Raw genomic sequence first — 21,499 nt, forward strand, 5'->3', positions numbered from 1 at the left:
GAGGTGGGGGACTGGGAAGGCGTCCACAAAAGCAAGGACCCACAGGTGTCAGCCATCACACTCCCTAAGAAACCAGAACCTCCCGGGCGTTGGGAAACAACTCTGGACGCCCCCAGAAAACCTACAATTCTCTGGGAGAATTCGATGGCTCTGCGTCAACTCCAGTCCCCTTTGGGGGAATTCTCAGGCAAAGCCAGGCCTCGCACAGACTGGCGAACAGATCCAGATCCAGTCCTTGGGCAGAACCTGGAGGTAAAGCAAGGATACAAAGGTATGGACCAAAATCGCAGGTCTGAGCTGTCTCAGCTCTCGCCCAGGCTTACCAGTCCTGGCAGCCGCTGGGTGGAAGGGAGTAGGTGCTGACCAGGCAGCAGGGCCCATTCGCCAACAAGCTCACCCCCGCCCCCCAGTCAGACAAGGGCCACAGTGCCTGTGGGCCGTGAGGAAGCGCCCAAGTGCTTTCCAGCCCTCAATCCCTCCGTGAAACCTCTTAGAATGGAAAACTGCAACTATGCTTCAAACACGTCATTTTTAATCCACTACTGCATTACAAGGATTTCATCCCCCCCCCCCCACCCAACCCGGGCACACCCTATTTGCCTGCAATTACAGTAACGAGGGCGACGTCCTAATGACTGTTTTCCTAACACTGGTCTTCTCCACACACGACTAACTTGGGAGATAGAAGGCTGAGGCTGGGCGCCCTCTTCTCACAAGAGTCAGCCCCCTCCTTGCCAAGTGTCTTGATGTATCAAGAGCAGGCTGCGCCCTGGGCTTCAGGAGGGAACAGATAAGCGGCCCTCACACAAGAGGGCTAACGCGACAGAGGGGAAAACAGAGCCAGCCATAGGCCTTGGACATCAGGATCAGGGCCAGGGCCAGGGCCAGGGCCAGAGAGTGAAGGGAGCCGCTGGACAGAGATCCTGGAGAAGCACATTCCAGACGGTTCCAGAGTGACCAGGGACAAGGCAGTGGGCAAGGGAGGAGGTGGGAGATGAGGCTCAGGTAGAGGGTGGGCAGGGCCTTGAAAATCTCCGAATGTTCACGTCAAGCATGTGTCCCACCAAATGAAGAGGAAACCACCGGTGGCCCTGAAAGCACTGTGACACTCAAAAACAGGTCGGTCAGAACTGAGATGGTCCCGGTGCTTGGACCCTGGCTGCCAGCCCCAGGCAGCCATCTGATCAAGCCTGTCCTAATCATCACAGGCAGCAGACCCCATCAGAAGCTCCTCTGCTGTCCTGTGGAGGATGTGGGTGAGGTGTGGTTTTGTGCTATCTTGCCCCTGCCAAGTTGGCAGGGCTGCCTCCAGTGACTCCCTGAATTCCTTCGGTCATATTAACAATGAAACCGTCCGTGGCTTAATCAATACCACAACTGTGTTCTGGTTTTATTTTGATTTTTATATGAATTGGCTCCATGCCTGCCCCATGAAGGGAGCTGAAAGCCCACTTGCGGGTGGTGGTCCTGCTCTGCTAAACCAGGACTTCCTGGGTCCTGCCTTGGGGAGAGTGTGAGGATTCAAAGCAGACTCTGTACTGAAACCCGACAGTTAGCTCTATACTCTTAAATAATCCTGATTTAAATTAGTTATATGAAAATAAAGCCCCAAGGAAGGTCACGTATAAATCTGTGTTCCTTAAATAAAACTATTTGTTTGGGGTCTTCAGTTTGGCTTCATTATGTAAAAATCATCTGTTTTTAGAGGATCATGCTAACTGCCATCGTGTCTGTCCCACAAACCATGACTGATGCCTGAGTGAACAGTGGCCGGGCACGGAGAGGGGTGTACACCGTGCACGACTGAGCAGCTTATAATTATGTCCGTGCTGCTTGCTTACACATCTGGGCTTATCTGCTATATTGGGTAGGGCAGTCCACTTGTGGAAAGGAAAAACAAGTCCCAGCAAGCCCAGCAGAGACAGAGCGGCACAGAAGCTACAGGCTGAAGGCAGAAAGTATCAGCAACCCACAGGAGCCAAAAGGATCGATATGCAGAACACACAGAGATCGTAAAATCAAGAAGAGACAACGCAACTACAACAAGGAGAAATTCTTAAGAAATACAAATAACGAATCTGCTCAACTTTCCTAATTAACACAATACCACTTTTTATCTACCAGATTAACAGTGAAAAATATTGGAAATGCCCGTAAGTATTGAGGGTCTCACATCACAAAATGGGTGGTGTCAAATGGCTAAAGTCTAAATTTATAGTCAAATTATTCTCCCTAAAGGCAGTATTTATTAAAACCAAAGTCAAATATTCTTTCACTCAAAATGCCATCTCTAGATATCCATTCCAAGGAAACTAGCATACATGCCCAAAGATATATACAAGCATATTTCTTACACTGAAGCACCATTTTTTACAGAGAAAAACTTAAAGCATAAATGCCCATTAATTCTAAGGGCCATATATTGTATGGCACCATTTATTCATATGAAGTGTCCAGAACAAGCACACCCACAAAGACAAAAGGCAGATCAGTGGTTGCCTAGAGCTGGGAGGGAGAGTGGAAGGGCGATGGCTAAGGAGTGCAGGGGTCTCTTTTTGGGGTGATAAATTGACCGTAGTGATGGGTGAATATATTTATTAAAAGCCATTGAATTGTATGAGTGAATTGCAGGGTGTATGAAATCTCAATAAAGCTGTATTTGGGGGGGGGGGGGGGGGGAGGAAGACAAGAACTGGACAGAAACAGGCTATTTTGAGTGGGGACAAACAGTTCCACAAATCACAGCTGTCCGAGGGCCCGGCATAGTGAATGATGTGTACGTTGAACAACTGAATCAGGTGTTAAGTGTTCCATTTTCTGCAGTATTTCTCTAAAAATATTAAACATTTTTGGTGTTTGAAAAACCCATTTATCTACAAAATTTATTTATGTACATAAATTCACTCTACATTCATGTAGTTTTAAAGAAAGTAAAACTATATTAAGGGACAATGTCCACCAAGAGAGGAATCAATTAGCAGGATGTCCTTACAGAATGAAGGAAGCTGTACATGTGGACGGGACGAAAAACAGGACAACACCCATCGTACATTAAGTACATATGTTCATCGAGGGATGGAGTCTTTCTTGCCTTCTTGCTTCCATGTTGTTTTAATGTCTCAATGAATATGTATTGCCTTTATAATGAAGGTAAAACCACCCACACACGTGAAGCAAAGCAAAGCAAAGCAAAGCAAAGCACGATGCAGAAAGGCACAACCAAAGTACTGCCTAAGGCCAGACACCACCTCAAGCAGCCCATAAAGGCTGTACCAGTGGGGACTTCCCTGGCAGTCCAGTGGTTGAGACTTCGCCTTCCAATGCAGGGGGTACAGGTTCCATGCCTGGGGAGCTGGGATCCCACAGGCCGAGACCAAAAAACCGAAACAGAACAGAAGCAATATTTTAACAAATTCAATAAAGACTTAAAAAAAAAAAAAAAGAGGTTGTATCAGAGAAAGAAAAGGGTACAGGAGCTGCCCATTTGGGGGCAGGAGGGAGTGGGAACAAAAGGATCCCAGAAGAAAGGGATTACCTAGATTATTTGTGACCTTGAAGGTCCTTTTACACCTGGGCAAATGGCAGCATCCTCTCTTAAATGCCTGGATTTTCTTTAGAACTACTTAAAAAGACAAGGAAATCTGGGGGCTGAGGATTGGGGTCAGAAGTAGAAGAGAGATTTTAAACATACTGTGATTGTGCTAACTAAAACTTTTAAAAACTAGTCAAGCACAGCCAATTTCAAATGAGTTCTTTTATTTGCATAAAGCCACAAACAGAACAGCCTAGGACAGAGGACCAAGTTGTTTCTGGTTGATGTTTTCTTTCCCACGTTGGTGTCAGCAGACCACCACTCAGGCCTTACCCTCCTTTTGAGGGGACCCACCCGGACTGTCAAGGAACACCTACTTTCAAGACCTTCTAAAAAACTAGCGGCCAAAGAAAGTGTTTAAAAGTTCCTGGGAGGAAGACTAGTTTCCCAGGTAAAGTCACGGGAGCAGAAGACATGTGGTGTTCAAGGTCTGGAAGGCATAGCGAAGGTGTCAGCTTTCCCAAAATTAATCGGTATATTTGAACACAATTCCAATCACAATCCAGCAGAGTAAGTGAAACAATTTTGAAAAGAACATAGTTTGAGGAATTACACTACCTGATTTTGAGACTCACTAGAAAGCTTCAGTAATCAAGACGGTGCTGTGTTATGCAGACACAGATCAATGGGACAGGAGAGTCTGCAAAAAGGCCCATGTAAACATTACTACTTGATTTGTGACAAAGGTGTAAGCAATTCAATGGAAAGGGACAGCAGTCTTTTCAACAAACAGTAAAGAAACAGTTGGACATCCATAGGCAAAAAAAAAAAAAAGAACTCCAACCTCACACCTTATACAAATACTAACTGATAATGGACCATAGATGAACATAGATTTAAACTTTAAAACTTTTAGAAGTAATCACATGAGACATGGCAAAGAATTCTTAGACGTAACACCAAAAGCAAGATCCATAGAAGAAAATTTTGATAAGCTGAACTTCTCCAGAAAGACACTGTTAAGAGAATAAATAGACATGCTACAGATTGGGAGAAAATATTTGCAAACCACCTATCTGACAGAGGACTTACATCAAATATATAAAGAGCTCTCCAAACTTGACAGAAAAACAAAACAAAACAAAAAAACCCCAAATACTTGAACAGACACTGCATAGAGGGTATACGGATGGCAAATGAATACATAAAAAGACGTGTGACTCTGAGCTATTAGATCTCTGCAAATTAAAGCCGCTACCCACCTACCGGGATGACTAAAGTGAAAAACGCTGACACTCGAGTGCTGGCGAGGATGAGGATCAACGGGACAGCGGGAGGGGAGAGGGCACGGGCACCTGGGAAGTAGGTGGCAGTTCCTCACGAAGCATACCTCACACAACAACTCTACACCTTCCTCTAGAGGAATGGAAACTCATGTTCACACAAAAACCTGAACACGGGTATTTATAATGGCTTCATTTGTAACTGCCAAAAACTGGAGACAACCCAGATGTCCCTCCGTGGAACAGAATGGAAGCAGCAATAAAAAGCAACTACTGATTAGGTTATATGCTGTATGATTCCATTCTCTTGACATCTGCAAAATGACAAACCTGTACGAGATGGGGAGCATGGCCGTAGCGGAGACACGACCAGCACAGCGCGAGGGGACGTTCTGGGTCCTGACTGGGGCAGTGGTTACGCAGACCTACACCCCTACACCCGCGCTGAAACTCAGAGCCATTCACCCCAAAGGCAAAACAAAAACAACAAAAGAAAAACAAAGGAAAGAAACACCTGGAGGGCAGGGAGAAGAATACGAAATGATTTACTGACTCTTTAAATAAGCACTGCCTCGGGATATGGGTTCAGATCTTTAACCATTTGGGAAAAGAGAACTGAGAGAGCATAAGAGATACGCAGGTCTGAGTCTTTCTGCCTCAGGGCCTTTGTTCGGGCGGGTGGTCTTGTACACACATGTGTGCATCACAGCTCCTGTTCCTTGAGGAGAGAGGGGGTCAAGAACGCCAAAAAGCCAGGAAAATGGGAGGCCGGACACACCCTTTGCTCCAGTAAACTCACATACATAAATAAGGTGTGCTACTCCATAAGCTACGTTTACATTCAGACCGATTCCCAAAGAGTTCCAACTGTTCCACACAAGCTGCTGGAAAACGGAGAAAATGGGGGGAAAGACACAAACAATAAACAAGTGGAATGCTGACCAGGATGGAGGAACAGAAAGCGAAACAATCAAAATAACAATTACCTCTGGTTTAAGCACGCTCTCCTTGAATTCTCACAAAGTATCTGTTACTCATCTTAACAGGACCATCTTACTTACATGCACCTGTAAGTGTGAGGGGGACCAGAGGACAATTTCCCATTGCAGGGGACCACCCGACACTGCCTGCTGCCCGTCCCCATGGCGTCAGCTGCTGCGGACAACTAGGCTGCCACTAGCTAATTATCATCCAACCATCCTCGTCCTCTGCCAGATAGTAGTAAGACTCTTACATACAGGACAAAAGTCACTGCTCTCTCTGTGCCAGTGAGCTTTCTGGAGGTATAACTACAACCCTGTACCTAGTTAGGTAGGCTGTTACACACATGGATGTGGTATTTTAAGGACTTTTTAATATAACTGTATAATGAAATACGCCAACATTTAAAAGATCCGTACAACTCTGTGAATCAGTATTTGCCAAATGACGAATATGTGGTATTAGAAATGCTCCATTCAAAGTACAAGACAAACCAATAAATTTTAATGTAACAGAGCACGATAAGTTAATCATAGGGTTTCAAACTGCATGCTGTAATCAACCTTAAGAAGCTACCAAATTTCGATGTAGTATGAAAGAATTGCCACAGTTACCTGAAAAGGCTATACCTCTGGAAGACTGGGTTGTCTTTATATTTCCAGTAAAATTTACACTGCAACTGACAGCACCAGATATGAGAATCCAGCTGTCTTCTATCAAGCCAGATAATAAAGAAATCTGCAAAATATATGAACAATGCCATTCCTCATTAAATTTTTGTTTTAGAAAATACTTCCTATAAAAAGCATGTTAAATGTGGGAATTCCCTAGCGGTCCAGTGGTTAGGACTCAGTGTTTTCACTGCTGGGGACACGGGTTCAATCTCTGGTGGGGAAACTAAGACCCTGCAAGCTGCACAGCGTGGCCAAAAAAACCCCCAAAAACAAGCAGTAGGTTACATGTGTTACTCTGTACTGGTTTATTATTTTTAAATGAATAACTAAGATTGTTTTAATTTCTAATTTGGCAAATAATGATAGCTATAACCCGCCTACCCAGAAGCTCTTCAGGGTTCTCACCAATTTTAAAACTGTCCCAGGATCCTGACAACAAGAAGTGTAAGAGGGACTTTCCTGGTGGCTCAATGGTTAAGAATCCTCCTGCCAATGCCGGAGACATGGGCTCGATCCCTGGTCCGGGAAGATCCCACATGCCGCGGGGCAACTAAGCCCACGTGCCTCAAGAAAAGATCCTGTGTGCCGCAACTAAGACCTGATGCAGCCAAAAATAAAATTTTTTTAGAAAAATAAATAAATAAATAAAAATAAAATTCATGTTGACTACTAACATTTTTCCGCAAAGACTCATAGAAGGGCAGGTGCAAATCTAACCCTTTATAATGGTTACCAAAGTAGGTAAAATTAAGGTTATTTGGCATTGAACATGGTGGCATGTTCCAGTCCTATTGAAACTAAAATATAAAAATGCAATGCGTTCAATTATCTGGTAGAAACTGCTGTTCAAGGTGTAGAGAATAAAATGCCCCCCGGCCTCAAAGTCTAAAGGGGAGAAGAGCAAAGAAACACAGTTCATTACAATCCATGCACATGGGCAGGAATCAGAGAGGGGCCCTCTATTTTCATCTACCCAAAAGCCTTACCTCTGCCATTCTCACCTCAAACCCCCCAGAACTCAAATCTTAACCACCCCCTCCGGCCACTGCCAGTACTACTCAGGAGCCTTCCTGCTCCCCTGCACCCAGACATAATTGCTCTCCCCCACTTCCAGAGCCCTCTCTCTGCACCTCTCGTGGCATTCATCGCTTTCTCTCCTGCATTAATTACGTGTTCACGTGACCCATCTATATCCTGCTGACTCTCCCTCAGCAAAGACACCTATCACCTCTTCATCTCTGTAAACCACCCCAGCCCAGTGCCTGAAGCAGTGATTTGAGGTGAAGGGTCAAGTATGCACTGTGCTGAGCCAGTTGGGGGAACCTTCTTCCCAGGTTTTCATAGAAGAAAATGCCTGGTTTTCTGTTATTCTAAACAATCCTCTCCAAGGCGGTCTTCTAGAAAGGCAAAGCTAAACCTAAACCCAGTTCACAGGCTGGGTCTGGAGCAGCAACTGGCCGCTAGAACTTTCTGTGATGATGGAGACGGTCTACAGCTGCGCTGCCCAATACGGAAGCCACGAGCCACAGGTGGCTATGGAGCCCCTGAAATAGCGCTAGTGAGACGTAGGACCTGAGGGTTTACTTAATTCTACTTAAATCACTTCAAGCCCCCAGAGACATGGTTTCTTGACCTGTGGAGTAGGGCGTAGAATAGTCGCTTTCTGCTCTAAAACAAAGTTATGTGACCAAGAGCCCTCTGATAACATACCCAAAATGAAACCAGTATTTTAAGAACAAAAGGCCTTAAAAAGTACAGGACTTTTAACTTCATCAAAATAGAAATTTCAAATAATAGCCTCTGATTCCCAAGGAAATACTGGCTATAACAGAAAACTTCCAGATTTGTAGTACTAATTTTCCCCCTTCCCCATAGCCCTCAAGGTAATTAATGACCAACTTGAGAATAATTCTGAAGACTTTTGACAGCTCCCACGGACCATGCCTGTAACATCACAATCCCCACGACCTGGGCATCCTGCAGGAGCCCACAACCATCACAGCCACCACCAGGACCGCCTGTCCTTACCGTGCATGGCAGTGTGTGAATCTGTGTGGCTGGCCGCCGCACATCTTGAAGCTGAACTAGTCACCTCTACGGATCATTTGCTTTCGGGGTCGTCCCCCCTACCAGGATGCCCAAGAGTTACCTCGTTTATTTGCATCTTCTCCAGACACCCCAAATCCACTGGCTTGAAGGTCTCAATTTCACCAACTCAGCAATGAATGCATTAGCAGTTTGTTAAAGTTGTGTGTATGTGTCTATCTCGTGTTTTAAAACTCACTGTCAGGGAAAGAGAGGCCCAGAAGGAAGATATTCTGCATGTGCCACAGAAACACCACCACGCCAACTAGCTGGAAGTCAGTGAAGCGAGGAGACTGGCAGGCCTCTTAGGACCTCATTTCTTTCAACCCCTGCCCAGCTGAGGAATCCCAGGCTCTGGCACCTCCGACCCTGTTTTCCTTCCACCTTGTGAAAGCTGCTGTCTTAAGAAAGAAACAGATGATTTAGTTAGGTGACAGGGAGGAGAGGAATGCAGCTGGTCAGGACTTCAAGATACAGCAGGGGTACAGCCAGGTTGGTGCCATCTGTGTGGCTTGGAGGAGCCTCAGTCTGCTCATGTGCAGATGCAGGGTCATGGGGGTGAGGTGACAGGAGGACCTGAGTGGACAAGGTGCCTTGAGGTCTGACCCTGTAGCTCCACAGAACCTGGGCCTCTGAAATGCAGTACGCTTTCGCCCTGAGCCCTGGCAGATGAGGCTGGAGCCTTCTCAAGTTTAAATCTCTCCATATGCCCAGAGCCCTGAATGGTTTGCTTTAGGGATGATTCATTTCAGCTTAGGATCGCATTACTGAATACCTGGTTCTCAAAGAAGGGAGGCATCTACCTTTAAAAACACATCTATGTTGCTTCTGCCACCACATTGCACTTGCTGAAGGATAAGGTGGCCCCGGCTGGTTTCGGCAGTGAGCTACTTTCTATATTCAAAGCATGTGGTGAGCACCACACAAAAATCTTCAGACTGCGGAGCCCAACTGCAGCTGTGCCACTTTGGGTGGTGAGATAGGAAAACGCGGGAGAAGGCAGCGGCTTAAATTAAAAAGCAATAGCAACGTCTTCACGACAAATAGCGTCTACTGACTATGATGAGACGCAAATTTCTGTGAAGCCACATGGCTTGGGTTCAGATCCCACTGCTGCCACCAACCCTGGGTAGGTTATTTAACTTGCTCAGCGCCTTGTTTCCCTCAGCTATAAAATGGGGACACTGCTGCATCTACTTCAGGGTTGTGGTAAGGAGCCAATGAGTTGATACAGACACAGCCCTCACGTCCAGGGGCCTGGCCCAGGGAGGGGTAGCTGCCAAGCTCTCCCAGCCTCTACGCAGCTCTCTAAGGTTCAAGGCCAGTTTACTGGACACCCACCTACTGCTTCTTACCCACCTTCTTGGATCCTTATTAGTTTTGCTGGCTGCTGAACAAATTACCACAAACTTACTGGCTTAAACACCACACTTATTCTTTTATAGTTTTGGAGGCCACAAGTCCAAAATGGGCCGCACTGGGCTAAAATCAATGTGTCAGCAGGGCTGGCTCCTTTTGGAGGTTCGAGGGGAGAATCTGTTTCCTGGCCTTTTCCAGCTTCGTCTTCGATGCCAGCAATGGCCTTCTCACATCACGCCACTCCAACCTCCCTCTTTCACGGGTTAAGGACCCTGTGATTACACTGGGTCCGCCTGGATAACACTGCATAATCTCCCCGTCTAGGGATCCTGAACTTAATCACACCTGCCAAGTCCCCTGCCAGGTAAGTAACATAGTCATGGCTTCCAAGGGATTAGGACAGACATCTCTGTGGACCATTACTCTGGGGACCACAGATCCTCTCGCTCTAGATCCCAAGCCCATGATGCTGTTCTACACCTCCTGCCTCTGAGCACACCACCCCTCCCTCTCTTCAAACTTAGCTGTGTCCCCTCCTCTGTGAAGCCTCCGATGACCCACCCTTTTCCCACCGTAGGTCAGTACCCCCGCCCCATCACAGCCCTCCCTGGCACATGTTTACCAAGAGCCTTCACTCAAGTGCTGGGGGCAGCCAGCCCTGTACCTGCCAGTCGGGAGGGTTTGCATAAATGTCTATCTCGTGAGCAGAAGCCCTGCACCAGGCTCTGCGAGTGCACAGCAAGTACAGCTCTGCTGCCACGAGGGTACAGTGGAGTCAGAAGCAAGCCATGAGGCCTGGTGCTCAGGGACATCCAGACGAGAAAGCAGGGGGCGGGGGTGGCAAAGCCCAAGGTGCCTGCGCAGAGCCTGCGAGCAGGTGCCCTCCGCGGACCTCACCGAAACAGAGCAAGCGGGGAGACTTTGCAGCAACCTGACTTCCTGCAACACCCTAGCCTGGGCCAGTGGGTGCGCTGTCAAACTGGAGTGCGGTGTCACATGTCCCATGGGACCCCATTACAGTTTGTAAGAGTTTAGGGTTAGCTGGTTAACTGCAACCCAAGTCAATAGGACCCAGAACCCATTTCTTTCAACGAAACATAATTTAGATGTTGGGTTATAGGATAGAGTTGGAGCTGTTTATGGATACATTTTGGAGAACTGCTGGAAGATGGCTCCCAATCTCAGGGGTATACCTCCGCAGCACTGGACTCACTTGCATATTAGTAAAACGAACATCGAAATGACTTGAATCAACATTCTCTATGAGGAGCAGGGACGCCATCCGTCCAAGCAGGAAGCGAGATTATTTACCTTAAAAACTAGTGTGCAAATAAGCTTTTAACACGGGGAATTGCTATTTCACACAAAACTGTTCAGTGGTAATACAGGGAATTGCTATTTCACACAAAACTGTTCAGTTACCATGGTGGAATGACAAAGTTACAAGTGCAATAGCACGTTCCCTTATATTAATGGCCTATACACGCTTGCAATGAACACGTACAGTTTCTGCAAATCCTCCCTGCGTGTTAGTTCTAAGCAATAACTGTTGAAATGTGACTTTAATAACAACCTGGGGCTTGCACTGTGTATGTGTATTTTATTTCATTTCTTAAACAATTTGTTTACACTGCGTGTCTACAAAATACAGAAAGAAACTGTCCACAACAGACTGGAAATTATTTAAAAAAAAAAAAAAAAAAACTGGTTCTTCACCACAAATAACCGAAGAAAGCCTGCTCTGTAGCGTTTGCCCAGGAACTATTTATTCACTCATTTTAATTTAGCTTTTCCAGGACACACTGTATCTTTCCAACATCCAATGTGACACTAATGCTACCAGAAACACCCTCTAGCTAAGGATCCAGCCAGACTGTCTCGGTGAACTCTGGCCACTAACACTGTCTGCCCTGTCGGACGTGTGCTGTACCTGCTTGTCCAATGTGGTGGCCACTGGCCACGGGTGGCGACTCAATACTTGAAACGTGGCTAGTCAGTTAAGGAATGTGATTGCCACCATGTGGCCGGTGGCTACCTTACTGCACACTGCAGGGTAAACCCTCAGCATCCTCCTACCCCACATGTCTTCTCTGCCCCCATAAGAAAATGAGTTGGCATTCTCAAGCAATCCAGGTCTCAGTAGGAAAACAGACTCAGTTTGTTCTCATGGGTAGCAGCAGGAGACCTGGAGTGCTTTAGAGGAGGGAGGAGTCCTCTGGCTAGCACAGGCAGGATATCACACAGGTCAGAAGCCGCCCCTTGGCCACCACTGGGAGCGGGGTTAGGGTTAGAGCTCAGCAACCTCACTCCACCAGCTACTTCTGTGGACTTTGTGCAGGTCAGGCATTCCAGCCCCTATCTGTTCTCCCTCTTGTCCTTACAAGCTAAAGACAGAAGAGGAAAAGGCTGAGACTCTTGGGGGAGTATTCTTCCGTGCCCATCTATGATGGTTATAAAACAGCAACAGGGATTGAGGAATGTTTTTAACCAATTCACACACACTTTGTTTGACTGAATAATTTCTCCTCCTAGCTGACATAAACTACCAACTCTAAGAATCAAGCACTTCAAGATTACCTACCCATCAACTATACTTCAAAAAGAAAGAAAAAAAAAAATGACCTGCCCTACATTATTTACGAGGAGGAGCTGGACTCTCTAACCACACGAACAGGCTAAGGAGCATTACATGTCCTCACTTGAAGACAGCAATAGCACAGGGTCAATTCAGGGCCTTGAAATGTAATTTATTCCCCAAAGTAATATTGATGAAATGCACTTGCAACTCCAAGTGAGTAAGTTTAGTTTTCTCAGCCTATACCCTAGAGAAAAGCCCCCTCAACTCTTTCTGAAAGTACCATGGCGGGGGGGGGGGGGGCGGGCAGGAGGGAGCCAAGAAGTCAGATCACTACCCAGACACTGGTGGCCACACCCTGGGTGTGATCACACTCTGCATTACAGGTCACCCCAACGATCTCATACAGCCCCTTTCCAAAGCAGAGGCCAGCTCAACAACTTATTGCAAGAGCCAGACCTTCCTCTGGTCAATATTCTGGGGGCTGGTACCTCGTACAGGACACTGTCCTCCCAGTATCAGGATGTCAGGGAAACCAATTAGTCACTAGCATGGAATCAGAACCCAGGGAGGGCCTGGGTTTCGAATATTCTATGCCAGGCAGGAAAATCACGTGGAACTGTTGTGATCACAGAAGGGAACCTCCTTCTCTTTATCTTGCAGATTCTCAAATGACCCAGAAAGAAGGGAGGACCACCACCTTGAGACTCTGATACAGCACTCACTCACATTTGTTAAGATAAACCCCAGGTCGATCAGATGACTTGGGCTCCTTGGAAGGACACCTGGGCATCTCTGAGAACATTAACAGCTGTGCCCGCACAACAGTGGTCCCAGCCGAGCTGGTGACAAGGCAGCACGTGCTCAGCCCAGCGAGGGCCCAGCCGCACAGTCAACGAGCCCTCCCGTCTCGTCACCCCCTGGAGCGCTCTGCGCTCTGCTCTGCCCAACACCGAAGACAGTGACACTACTCCCCAAGGCGTGCCCCCCGGAGGCCCCCCCCCCCCCCACTCCCTGGCTCTTGCTAGCCCACACTAGTGTCATCATTAAGTTCTGGAAGCATTCACTCTAGTCCAGGTCGGTGTATTTCCCTACACAACAAACTTTCTAATTACCTCCATGTCCAACTTCCAAGTTTAAATCACCAACGCTCAGAAGAAGGCCTGCTTCTATTCAAGAGAATTTCAACACATCTGACTTCTCATTAGCCGAGCCATGTGTTAAGTTACTACCAAAGTGGCATAACTTGACTTTCTTGCCTACGCAAGACACTTAAAAATCCTGCTTCCTCCAACTTGCCTAAGTCCAAATTAGTTCAGAACAAGAAGTTTCTGAAGCAGGTGACATTTTAACATTTAACCGTCACAGTACATGTCAAGAAATACCTGGTTACAACTTGGTCCCCAGAGTAAAATTCCTTTGCCTTCGAAATCAAGCAGAAGTACCCAGGCTACATACTACTCATGCAAAAAACCAGAAACAATAACAAATTTTAAAATACTCAATAGAAAACTTCAGTAAGGTCCATCAATACCCTTGTCTGGAAAAGGAGCTTTTCCTTGCAAAAGGATCAAAAATGCCACTTGAAGCAACTTACGTTAAAGGCAATAAAACTGAATTAGCAGCTATCAAAGCAATATTGGTTTATGGCTTTGGCATTCTCTTTCACACACCACCCTGCCAGCCAGCCATCTCCTGCACTACTGTTTTGCCTTAAAATTGCTGTTTCCTGAATGAGTGTCTCCCACAAACACATTTAACAAAGAAAGAACATAAGGTGGGTATCTTCAGCACAAACAGTCCAGCGGTGAGGAAGATGAGTACACAAGAGCAACCCCACAAGTAGCTCATGGGGCAAGACATGGCTCTTATGCAAAGCAAGTGGCTAATAAGACCACCAGAAAAGTTTAGGGAAAAGGTGGCATCTGAATCACTTTCCTGGGGTCTCTTGTCCTGTCTGCATCCAAGGAGAAGCAGACACTACCTGTGCAAGTACAGGGCCCAAAAGCCAGAGTTGCACCCCATGCAGTGCAAGTGTGTGTGCACCCAGAGCCTGAAGCACAAAGCAGGCTGACTGAGGATCCTGATGGCAGAGGCCGGGCTGTGCGACTACCCGTCTACCTGCATGAGGAAGGCAGCACACCTGAGTCCTTCTAATAAGCAGGGCAGTGAAAAGACAGCTGTGTGGGGTCCAGGAAGAGTGGAAGCAGAGACCAGTAAGAAGGCTATTGCAAAGTTCCAGCATGAGGCCACAGGGGCCGCCTCGTTTAGGGTGGTGGATGGAAAACCAAAAGGGCTTTTGGTAACAGGATGTGGGATTTAGAGACAACAATTCAGGGCCGACTCCCTAAGTCTGGAGGTTCGTGTGACCTGGCTTCCCTGCTCCAACCTGATTGGCAACCTCACCAAATCCATTACTAGATGCTCTAAGCCTAGTGCAAGAGCAAGAATACTCTCATCACGAAGGCCGCTGAGCGGACCAGGCTTCGGCAGCAGTGTCGCAACGCACCAAATCCACTAGCCACTCCTCTATCATCCCCTACATTTTTCTTAAAATATTACACCGTTAACCTTATATATCTATATAGGCACATCAAGCCTAGGATTTCATAAACAATGCTGCTTAGACTGAGGCTGGTCAGCTTTCTTCCTAATCCATGTCAGGATATAATTACCATAGAACCACGAAAGTCAACTTGCCCCACCTGTGTGCGCCATGCTTGATTAACCTGTGCCCATCCCTGCCTCAGGTGCAACCCTTTTACCATCACAACACCATGAGTGAACACTGATGTTCCTATCTCTGTGCCCTGCACTTCACACATGCTTTGTGCTTCCACCCTCACAACAACCTTGCAGGATACGACAGACCTCCTTTTCAAGGATGCAGAAACTGAGGCACTGAGAGCTTAAGCAACGTGCATGAGGTCACACAACAATTAAACGGCTAAGTCCATGTTCAGACTCAGGCCTGGCGCTAAGCCTGTACTCTCTCACCACACTGCCCCACCATGAGTTAACTCAGTGGCTTCTTTCCTCCTTTCCACAAAACTGATCCCCCCCCCACCCCACCCCAAAAAAAACAAGATGAAGGTATACACTTTTTTGCAATATGTGCTGTTAACAATCTTTTGTTTACAGATAATCAAAATCAGCAGCCTGGAAGAATCAGGAGGGTGGATGCCTTTGGAAAGTAACTTCCAGTCCCATCAAAACCTGACAGGCTCACATCAGTCAGATGTTTCTAGGTTTGGCTTAATTTCGTCTATGTGTCTCTATCTTTTCTGGGTTCTCCAAGTTGATGCTCACTTTGTAGAGTTCTTTTACCAACCAAAGCTAACGTGAGAGGAAAATCAATATTCTCATATTATTTAATTTTTGTCTTGTTACGGCGCGATTCGAAAAGCAAACATGTTTTAGATATAATAAAATGCCCAAGCGTAGTTTATTTGGGTACACGTGTACAAGAGAACTCACTTTCCACTCCCAAACCTGCTTTAGCAGAAAAGTAACTTGAAACTCCATCTACCCACACAAGTTGGAAAGAAAAAGAAATCCACCACTGCTGCCCCCCAAACAAAAACCACAGAGGTCAGTGATCAATTCTTTTCAGAAACTGCAGACGACTCACTGATTTGCTCCCAGCTTGGTGTCCTGAGAGCAGTGGTCTGAGTGTTGTACAAACGTCAACCAAAACTGTCTGTGCCCATGAGTGTCAAAGATTACACTCTGAAACACAGACTGCTCACACGGGCAGCAGAGCCACACCAGGGCACAAACATCAAGGTACTGACATTTGTGCCAGCCGGCCTATGCAGAAGCCAGGCCTTGGGAAAACTTCCTGGTGATTCGGAGGGGGCGTCACAGGCCAGATTATCACCTCTCAAGCACCCGAGAGGGCAGAGGCCACCGCAGGTCCCTCCTGCAGCCCCTCGGCCTGCACTGCCTCTGAGTTAGAGAGTGAATAAACCGTGGAGAACATTCATTCCTGGCCAGGCCGACAAAGGCCACCACCTCCATGGTGCTATTTGCCTCCCAACCTGAAAACCTGCAGGGGCCTCACAGGAAGGAAACATGTGGTCTCAACCCCACTGAACTGCCACCATACCCCACGCCCCCCCCCCCCATCTTTTCCCTCTCTGCCCTTCACCCTTCGTAACTTTCCTAACGGCGCAAAACAAGACATTTTTGAAATAACTAATCCTGAGCACTGTTATTCTCCAGCAGATGTGCAAGGGCTGCGCAGGGATCAGTCAAAAGCAAATGTGACCCCTATAAAGCAGAGCAGGAGCGCAAACTAACACCGGACCTGCTGGTAGGAAAAAACCGCCAACCAAACCAGTCTCCCCGGCTCCTTCGAAACTGCCCTGCCCAGGAGGGGCGAGCAAATGCTCCTCATCCACAAAGCTTCCCTTCCTCGAGCTCATCAGAGGGAGCCCTGACAGCTTCCAGCTGCTGAGTGCGTCTACAGGAACCAAGGCAAAAACCAAGCAGGTGCGAGTCTCTCACGGAGCCTGGCAGACGAAGCCAAGCAGGGCTGATGGTCACTAAATCCCACCCTTCTCGCTTTTTAATAGGAAGGATTTTCACACTTTCTGGTCCCAAACTACAAGGTATAAACCTAACGCCACATTTTAGGAGTGGGAAGGCTAAGAAAGGCTGAAAGAGACTGCCTAAGACATAGGCAGCTTTTTAAACTGCACACCTGCGGCTGTTCACAGGGTGCTGACGACCATAACCCCTATAAAGACAAGGTACCCTCTGGATAATGAATCGGAGGCCCACTCAAAAGAAGACTGAAGTTTACGGAATCAGCAATAATAAACTACAACCTTTGCCATCCAGTTTGAGACACCAGTAAATTTGCAGATTAATGATTTTACGGGAGACTTTTCCAATGAAAACTTGGATATGAGAACAAAACTCCTTGAGAAAAAAAAACGTAGTCTTGAAAGCATGCATGACTTCTGAAAACTCTTCCTCCACTCAACACTCTCTAGTCTTATAGAAAAGCCCTTGAAATTTGTGGACATGACTATTTCCCCAGAGACCCAGTTCTGTACCAGAAATACACTATGCAGTGGGGTCCACGCTGATCAGCTCTCACCTGTGTTCAAAACGCTTAAAAAGTGCTAAGACAACATAAGTGGGACACAGATATGCTAGCACTAATGGATTTTTGTCTTGACTGGGGGATAACTTGAAAAGGAAACTGAAAAGCAATCCCTTTTTACAAGGCATTAAAAGGAATATACATAATTCTCTCCGCAATGTATTCCTTCAGCTAATTGTTTAATAACACGTGACAAAAACTCTACCAAGTTATTGCCTTTCTGGGGCCAAGTGGGGCCTGGTCCTTGGCATGGACTGGGTTCTCCTGTCCCCCATTACTGGCCACTGAAATACCAGCGGGAAGTGCTTTCCGCAGGCATCTCCACCACTTCACCTTTTGCCATCTTGCAGGCCATTTTCTTCAGAGCACACCCAACTGTTGGCAGTACGTTACTCACAGGGGAGTACCAGTCATGGTAAGAGTTCCCACCAACCAGGGGGCAGCACCCCACACGTGCAGCCACCCCACGGGACAAATGCTGCTTCACCTGAGCTTCCTTAGCACCCCCATTCACTTCCACACCCCAAGATCTCTGGCTAAAAGCAAAACAAGAACAGAACATTCAATGCCCCGTTCATTCAGGGGCACTCTTTTGACTCCTGCCTGTCCGTCCCCCTCGAAATAGGTAAGGACTCTCTTTTAAGACTCCTTAGACTTTGCCCTTTTCAGTACTTGGGGCCACGAGAAATAAAAGATGCCTTCCAACCACCAAGTCCGCTTGAGGTACGTAAGCCCAAGACCCTTCCGCGTCCAGCGCCTCTGCAGCAAACCTCTATTACCATGCCCTTGTATCTCAAAGCAGTTTTACCCTGGAAAACTGCTGGCACATGGGCAGAAAATTAAGTTATCTCTGGAATCAGGGTGGATTTAGATAGGTAGTCGTGGGGGTGGGGTGAGGGCGGCGGCGGCTTTCACGTAGTTTCAAACACACACCTGGCCGGAGGCTGACTGCACCGTACACAGCCAAACTCCCCGAAATACAGCTAACTCAGAAACGAAGAGCGCCTGACTCCGAACTCTGGGCCCGTCCAAAGGCTGAGAACATCTGCGCCCCTTGCAGGTGCTTCCAAATGAAGCCCGACGCCAGCAAGTGCTGTTATGGAGCGATCTGGGGGTCCGCTTCGAAGCCCTAATGGGCTCTGCCGGGGAGCGTGCGGGAGCAGGTGCGGGCGAGCCCCGAGCCCAAGGAGGTCTCCGGTTCCCCGACTTTACCGGCTAGAGCCAGGCCCCCGCGACGCCCCAACGGGGAGACGGTCCCCGGAGCCCGGCTCCCCAACCGGGCGCGCAGCGGCCGCCAGCAGTCCGCAAACGCCCGCGTCCCTCCGCGGCCGGAGCGCTCTAATTTACAACTCCAGGCTCCGGGCGCTTTGTGCCGGCGAGGCCGCCCGGGTCCCGCGGGCCGGACAATGCGCCGGGCGAGGGGCCACCGGCCGCCCCCCGCCCGCGGGCCCGGCATGACTGTGCAGCCTCGCCCGGCCCGGGCCGGCCGGATTGGGCCGGCCAGGCCGAGGCCCGCGGCCGCCCGGGGCCTCCCGGGGCCTGGTTAAAGATGGCGAGCCCCTCGCGTGGCTCCCGCGGCTCCCCCCGGCCACAATGGAAGGCGCCCCCCGGCCCCGCCGCGGCCGCCCCCGGGCCTCACCTTCCATCTCCATGTCCTCGGGCTCGCTCAGCTGCTGCTCGCCCGCTTTCTGCTGCTGCTGCTGCTGCTGCTGGTGGTTCATGTCGGCCGCGGCCTGGGCCTCGCCTGCGGCCGGGGGCCGGGGCTGCGGGCCCGGCGGGCGGGCGGCGGCGGCGAGCCGGGGCGGCGGCGGCGGCGGCGGCGGCGGGGCGGCCTCCTCCTCCTCCTCCCGCGCGTCGTCGGCGGCGGCGGCCCCGGGGCGGCCCGCGGCGGGCGGCGGCGGCAGGGAGACGCGCACGTACTTGCTCGCGATTCGCCCAATCTCGGCGCCGAGGCGGGCGGGCGGCCGGCGGGCCGGGCCGGGCGGCCTCGTCGCTCGCTGCGGCCGCCGCCGCCGCCGCCGCCGCCGCGGGGCCCGCCTCCCGCCGCCGGGGCCGGGGCTGCGGGGCCGCGGGCCGGCCGGGGGCGGAGGGCGGCCGGGCGGGGGCCGCGGAGTCAGCCCCGCCTCGGGCCGGGCGCGGCGGGCGGGAGGCCTGGCCGGCCGCGGCGGGCCTGCGGGGCCTGGGGCTGACGGGAGCGGTGGCGGCGCGGGCGGGCGACGGGCCGGCCGCGCTCCAGGCGCTACGGCCTCCGCCTCCTCGGCGTCGTCGTCGGGGCTCCGGCAGCGGACGCGGCGCCCGGCGGCTCGGCTCGGCTCGCTCTCAAAATGGCGGCGGCGTGAAATGTCACATCCGCATGGGGGGCCCGAGAGCGAGCGAGCTAGCGAGGAGAGCGGGCGGGCGGCGCAGGGAGCGGGCGGGCAGGCGCCGAGCCGGAGGGCGGAGCGGGAGCGGGAGGGCGGAGCGGGGAGGCGGAGCAGGGAGCGCCCCGCCCGCCGCCGCCGCCGCCTCCTGGGTACGCCCGCCCGCCCGCCTGCGGCCCGCAGCGCCGCGCCCCCAGTGCCCCTCGCCCGGCCCGCCTCGGCCTCTCGCCGGGTGCCCGCCCGGAGCCTCGCGGCCGGGCCCGGGGGCGCTCCGATGTGGGCGACTGGGTGCCCCAGCCCTAGGGGGCGAGTGGCCCGGCAAATGCCCCATCCCGGGCATTTGGTCACCCAGAAAGCCCCTGAGGCCGTCGTGGGTAGGGGCAGAGACCCTGCCCGCAGACGGGTGATCTCGAGCCGGTAGCTGATATCGCCCGTGGACTCCGGAGAAGAGGGCCCGGATCGGAGCGAGCGGCCACCGCGGATCAGCACTTGCTGGCACTGTTATTTACCCCCCTTTAATAGATCTGTACTTTATGCACCCAGTACCTCGCGTACGAGAACTTCTTTTCTCACTATAGCCCAAACCAGAAACCAGGTTTTGGTCCCTCAAAACCAACCCAAATAGCTCTTCCTTTGGCATTAATTTATCCCCTTCATATCAGCCCAGTCTGGGTAAGATCCTTCACCCAGGGCCTCCCTCATTCCCGATCCTTGAGAGACCGGTGATTGGGGTCTCAACTTTTTGATGAGAACCAAGGCAATGCGGATAAAAAAGAGAATGGAAGAAAAGGATACACATCTCTACATATGTGCACCTCTAAGTGACCGTCTCAAGGGAGAATATAATTTTGCCCCCAAATGACCAAGAAATTGTGATTCCTGTCCCACTTTCTATCTCCCTATCTCCTGTCCCTGCATTTTTCTCCAGTTTTCTCCACTTTATTCGCTGTCCGTCTCCCCGCCCAGAAAAGAATGTTTTGTGGACTGTGGTATCCCAAATGCCTGGGACATAGCAAGTAATCAATACATATTTGTTGAATGAATGTATGATTCAAATGTGACTAGATTCCGCTCCCTTCTGCCCCCCCACCCCCGGCATTTCATACACTTAAATGTTTCCCACCAGTGAATTTCTTGCTGGACCAAAGCAGTGAGCAGACAAGAGGGAAGGAGCTACTTCACAAGGAATCAATCCCAGCCCCTGGGTCACCCCCAGATTCTGAAGAGGTGTTGTTATTCACACAGATTCTCACAAATGCTAATGAACAGTTCTCAGATGCAAAAGAAACCTTCTCTCCAGCTCTCTAGAGACTTGGGGGAGGGCAGAAAGGACTGCTCTGGCAGAGGAAGGGGTGGCAGGGAGTGATAAAGGTGTCTATCGGGTTCCACACTGGCCAACCTTATCTTCATCACTGGGTTCAAAACCAACCAGGGAATTAAAAAGAATAAGAGTAAAAAGAATACCTCGCACGATGGATAAATTAAATGTTGTACACCCAATACAATAAAATACTGTTTGGCAATGAAGAATGGGTGA

At 49.7% G+C, this 21,499-nt stretch overlaps 1 protein-coding gene across 1 annotated transcript in view; it reads right to left on the bottom strand.

The window, feature by feature from the left end:
• USP7 (ubiquitin specific peptidase 7) overlaps nt 1-19,380 on the bottom strand; it is a 56,510-nt gene extending 37,130 nt beyond the window's left edge. Inside the window, exon 1 of the mRNA XM_068565368.1 lies at nt 19,242-19,380. Within this exon, the coding sequence (XP_068421469.1) occupies nt 19,242-19,323 (82 nt within the window). The 5' untranslated portion in view covers nt 19,324-19,380. The remainder of the gene's footprint in view (nt 1-19,241) is intronic.
• Between the last annotated feature and the right edge of the window lie 2,119 nt (nt 19,381-21,499).

Source organism: Eschrichtius robustus, chromosome 16 (assembly GCF_028021215.1).
Source record: "Eschrichtius robustus isolate mEscRob2 chromosome 16, mEscRob2.pri, whole genome shotgun sequence".
NCBI lineage: Eukaryota > Metazoa > Chordata > Mammalia > Artiodactyla > Eschrichtiidae > Eschrichtius > Eschrichtius robustus.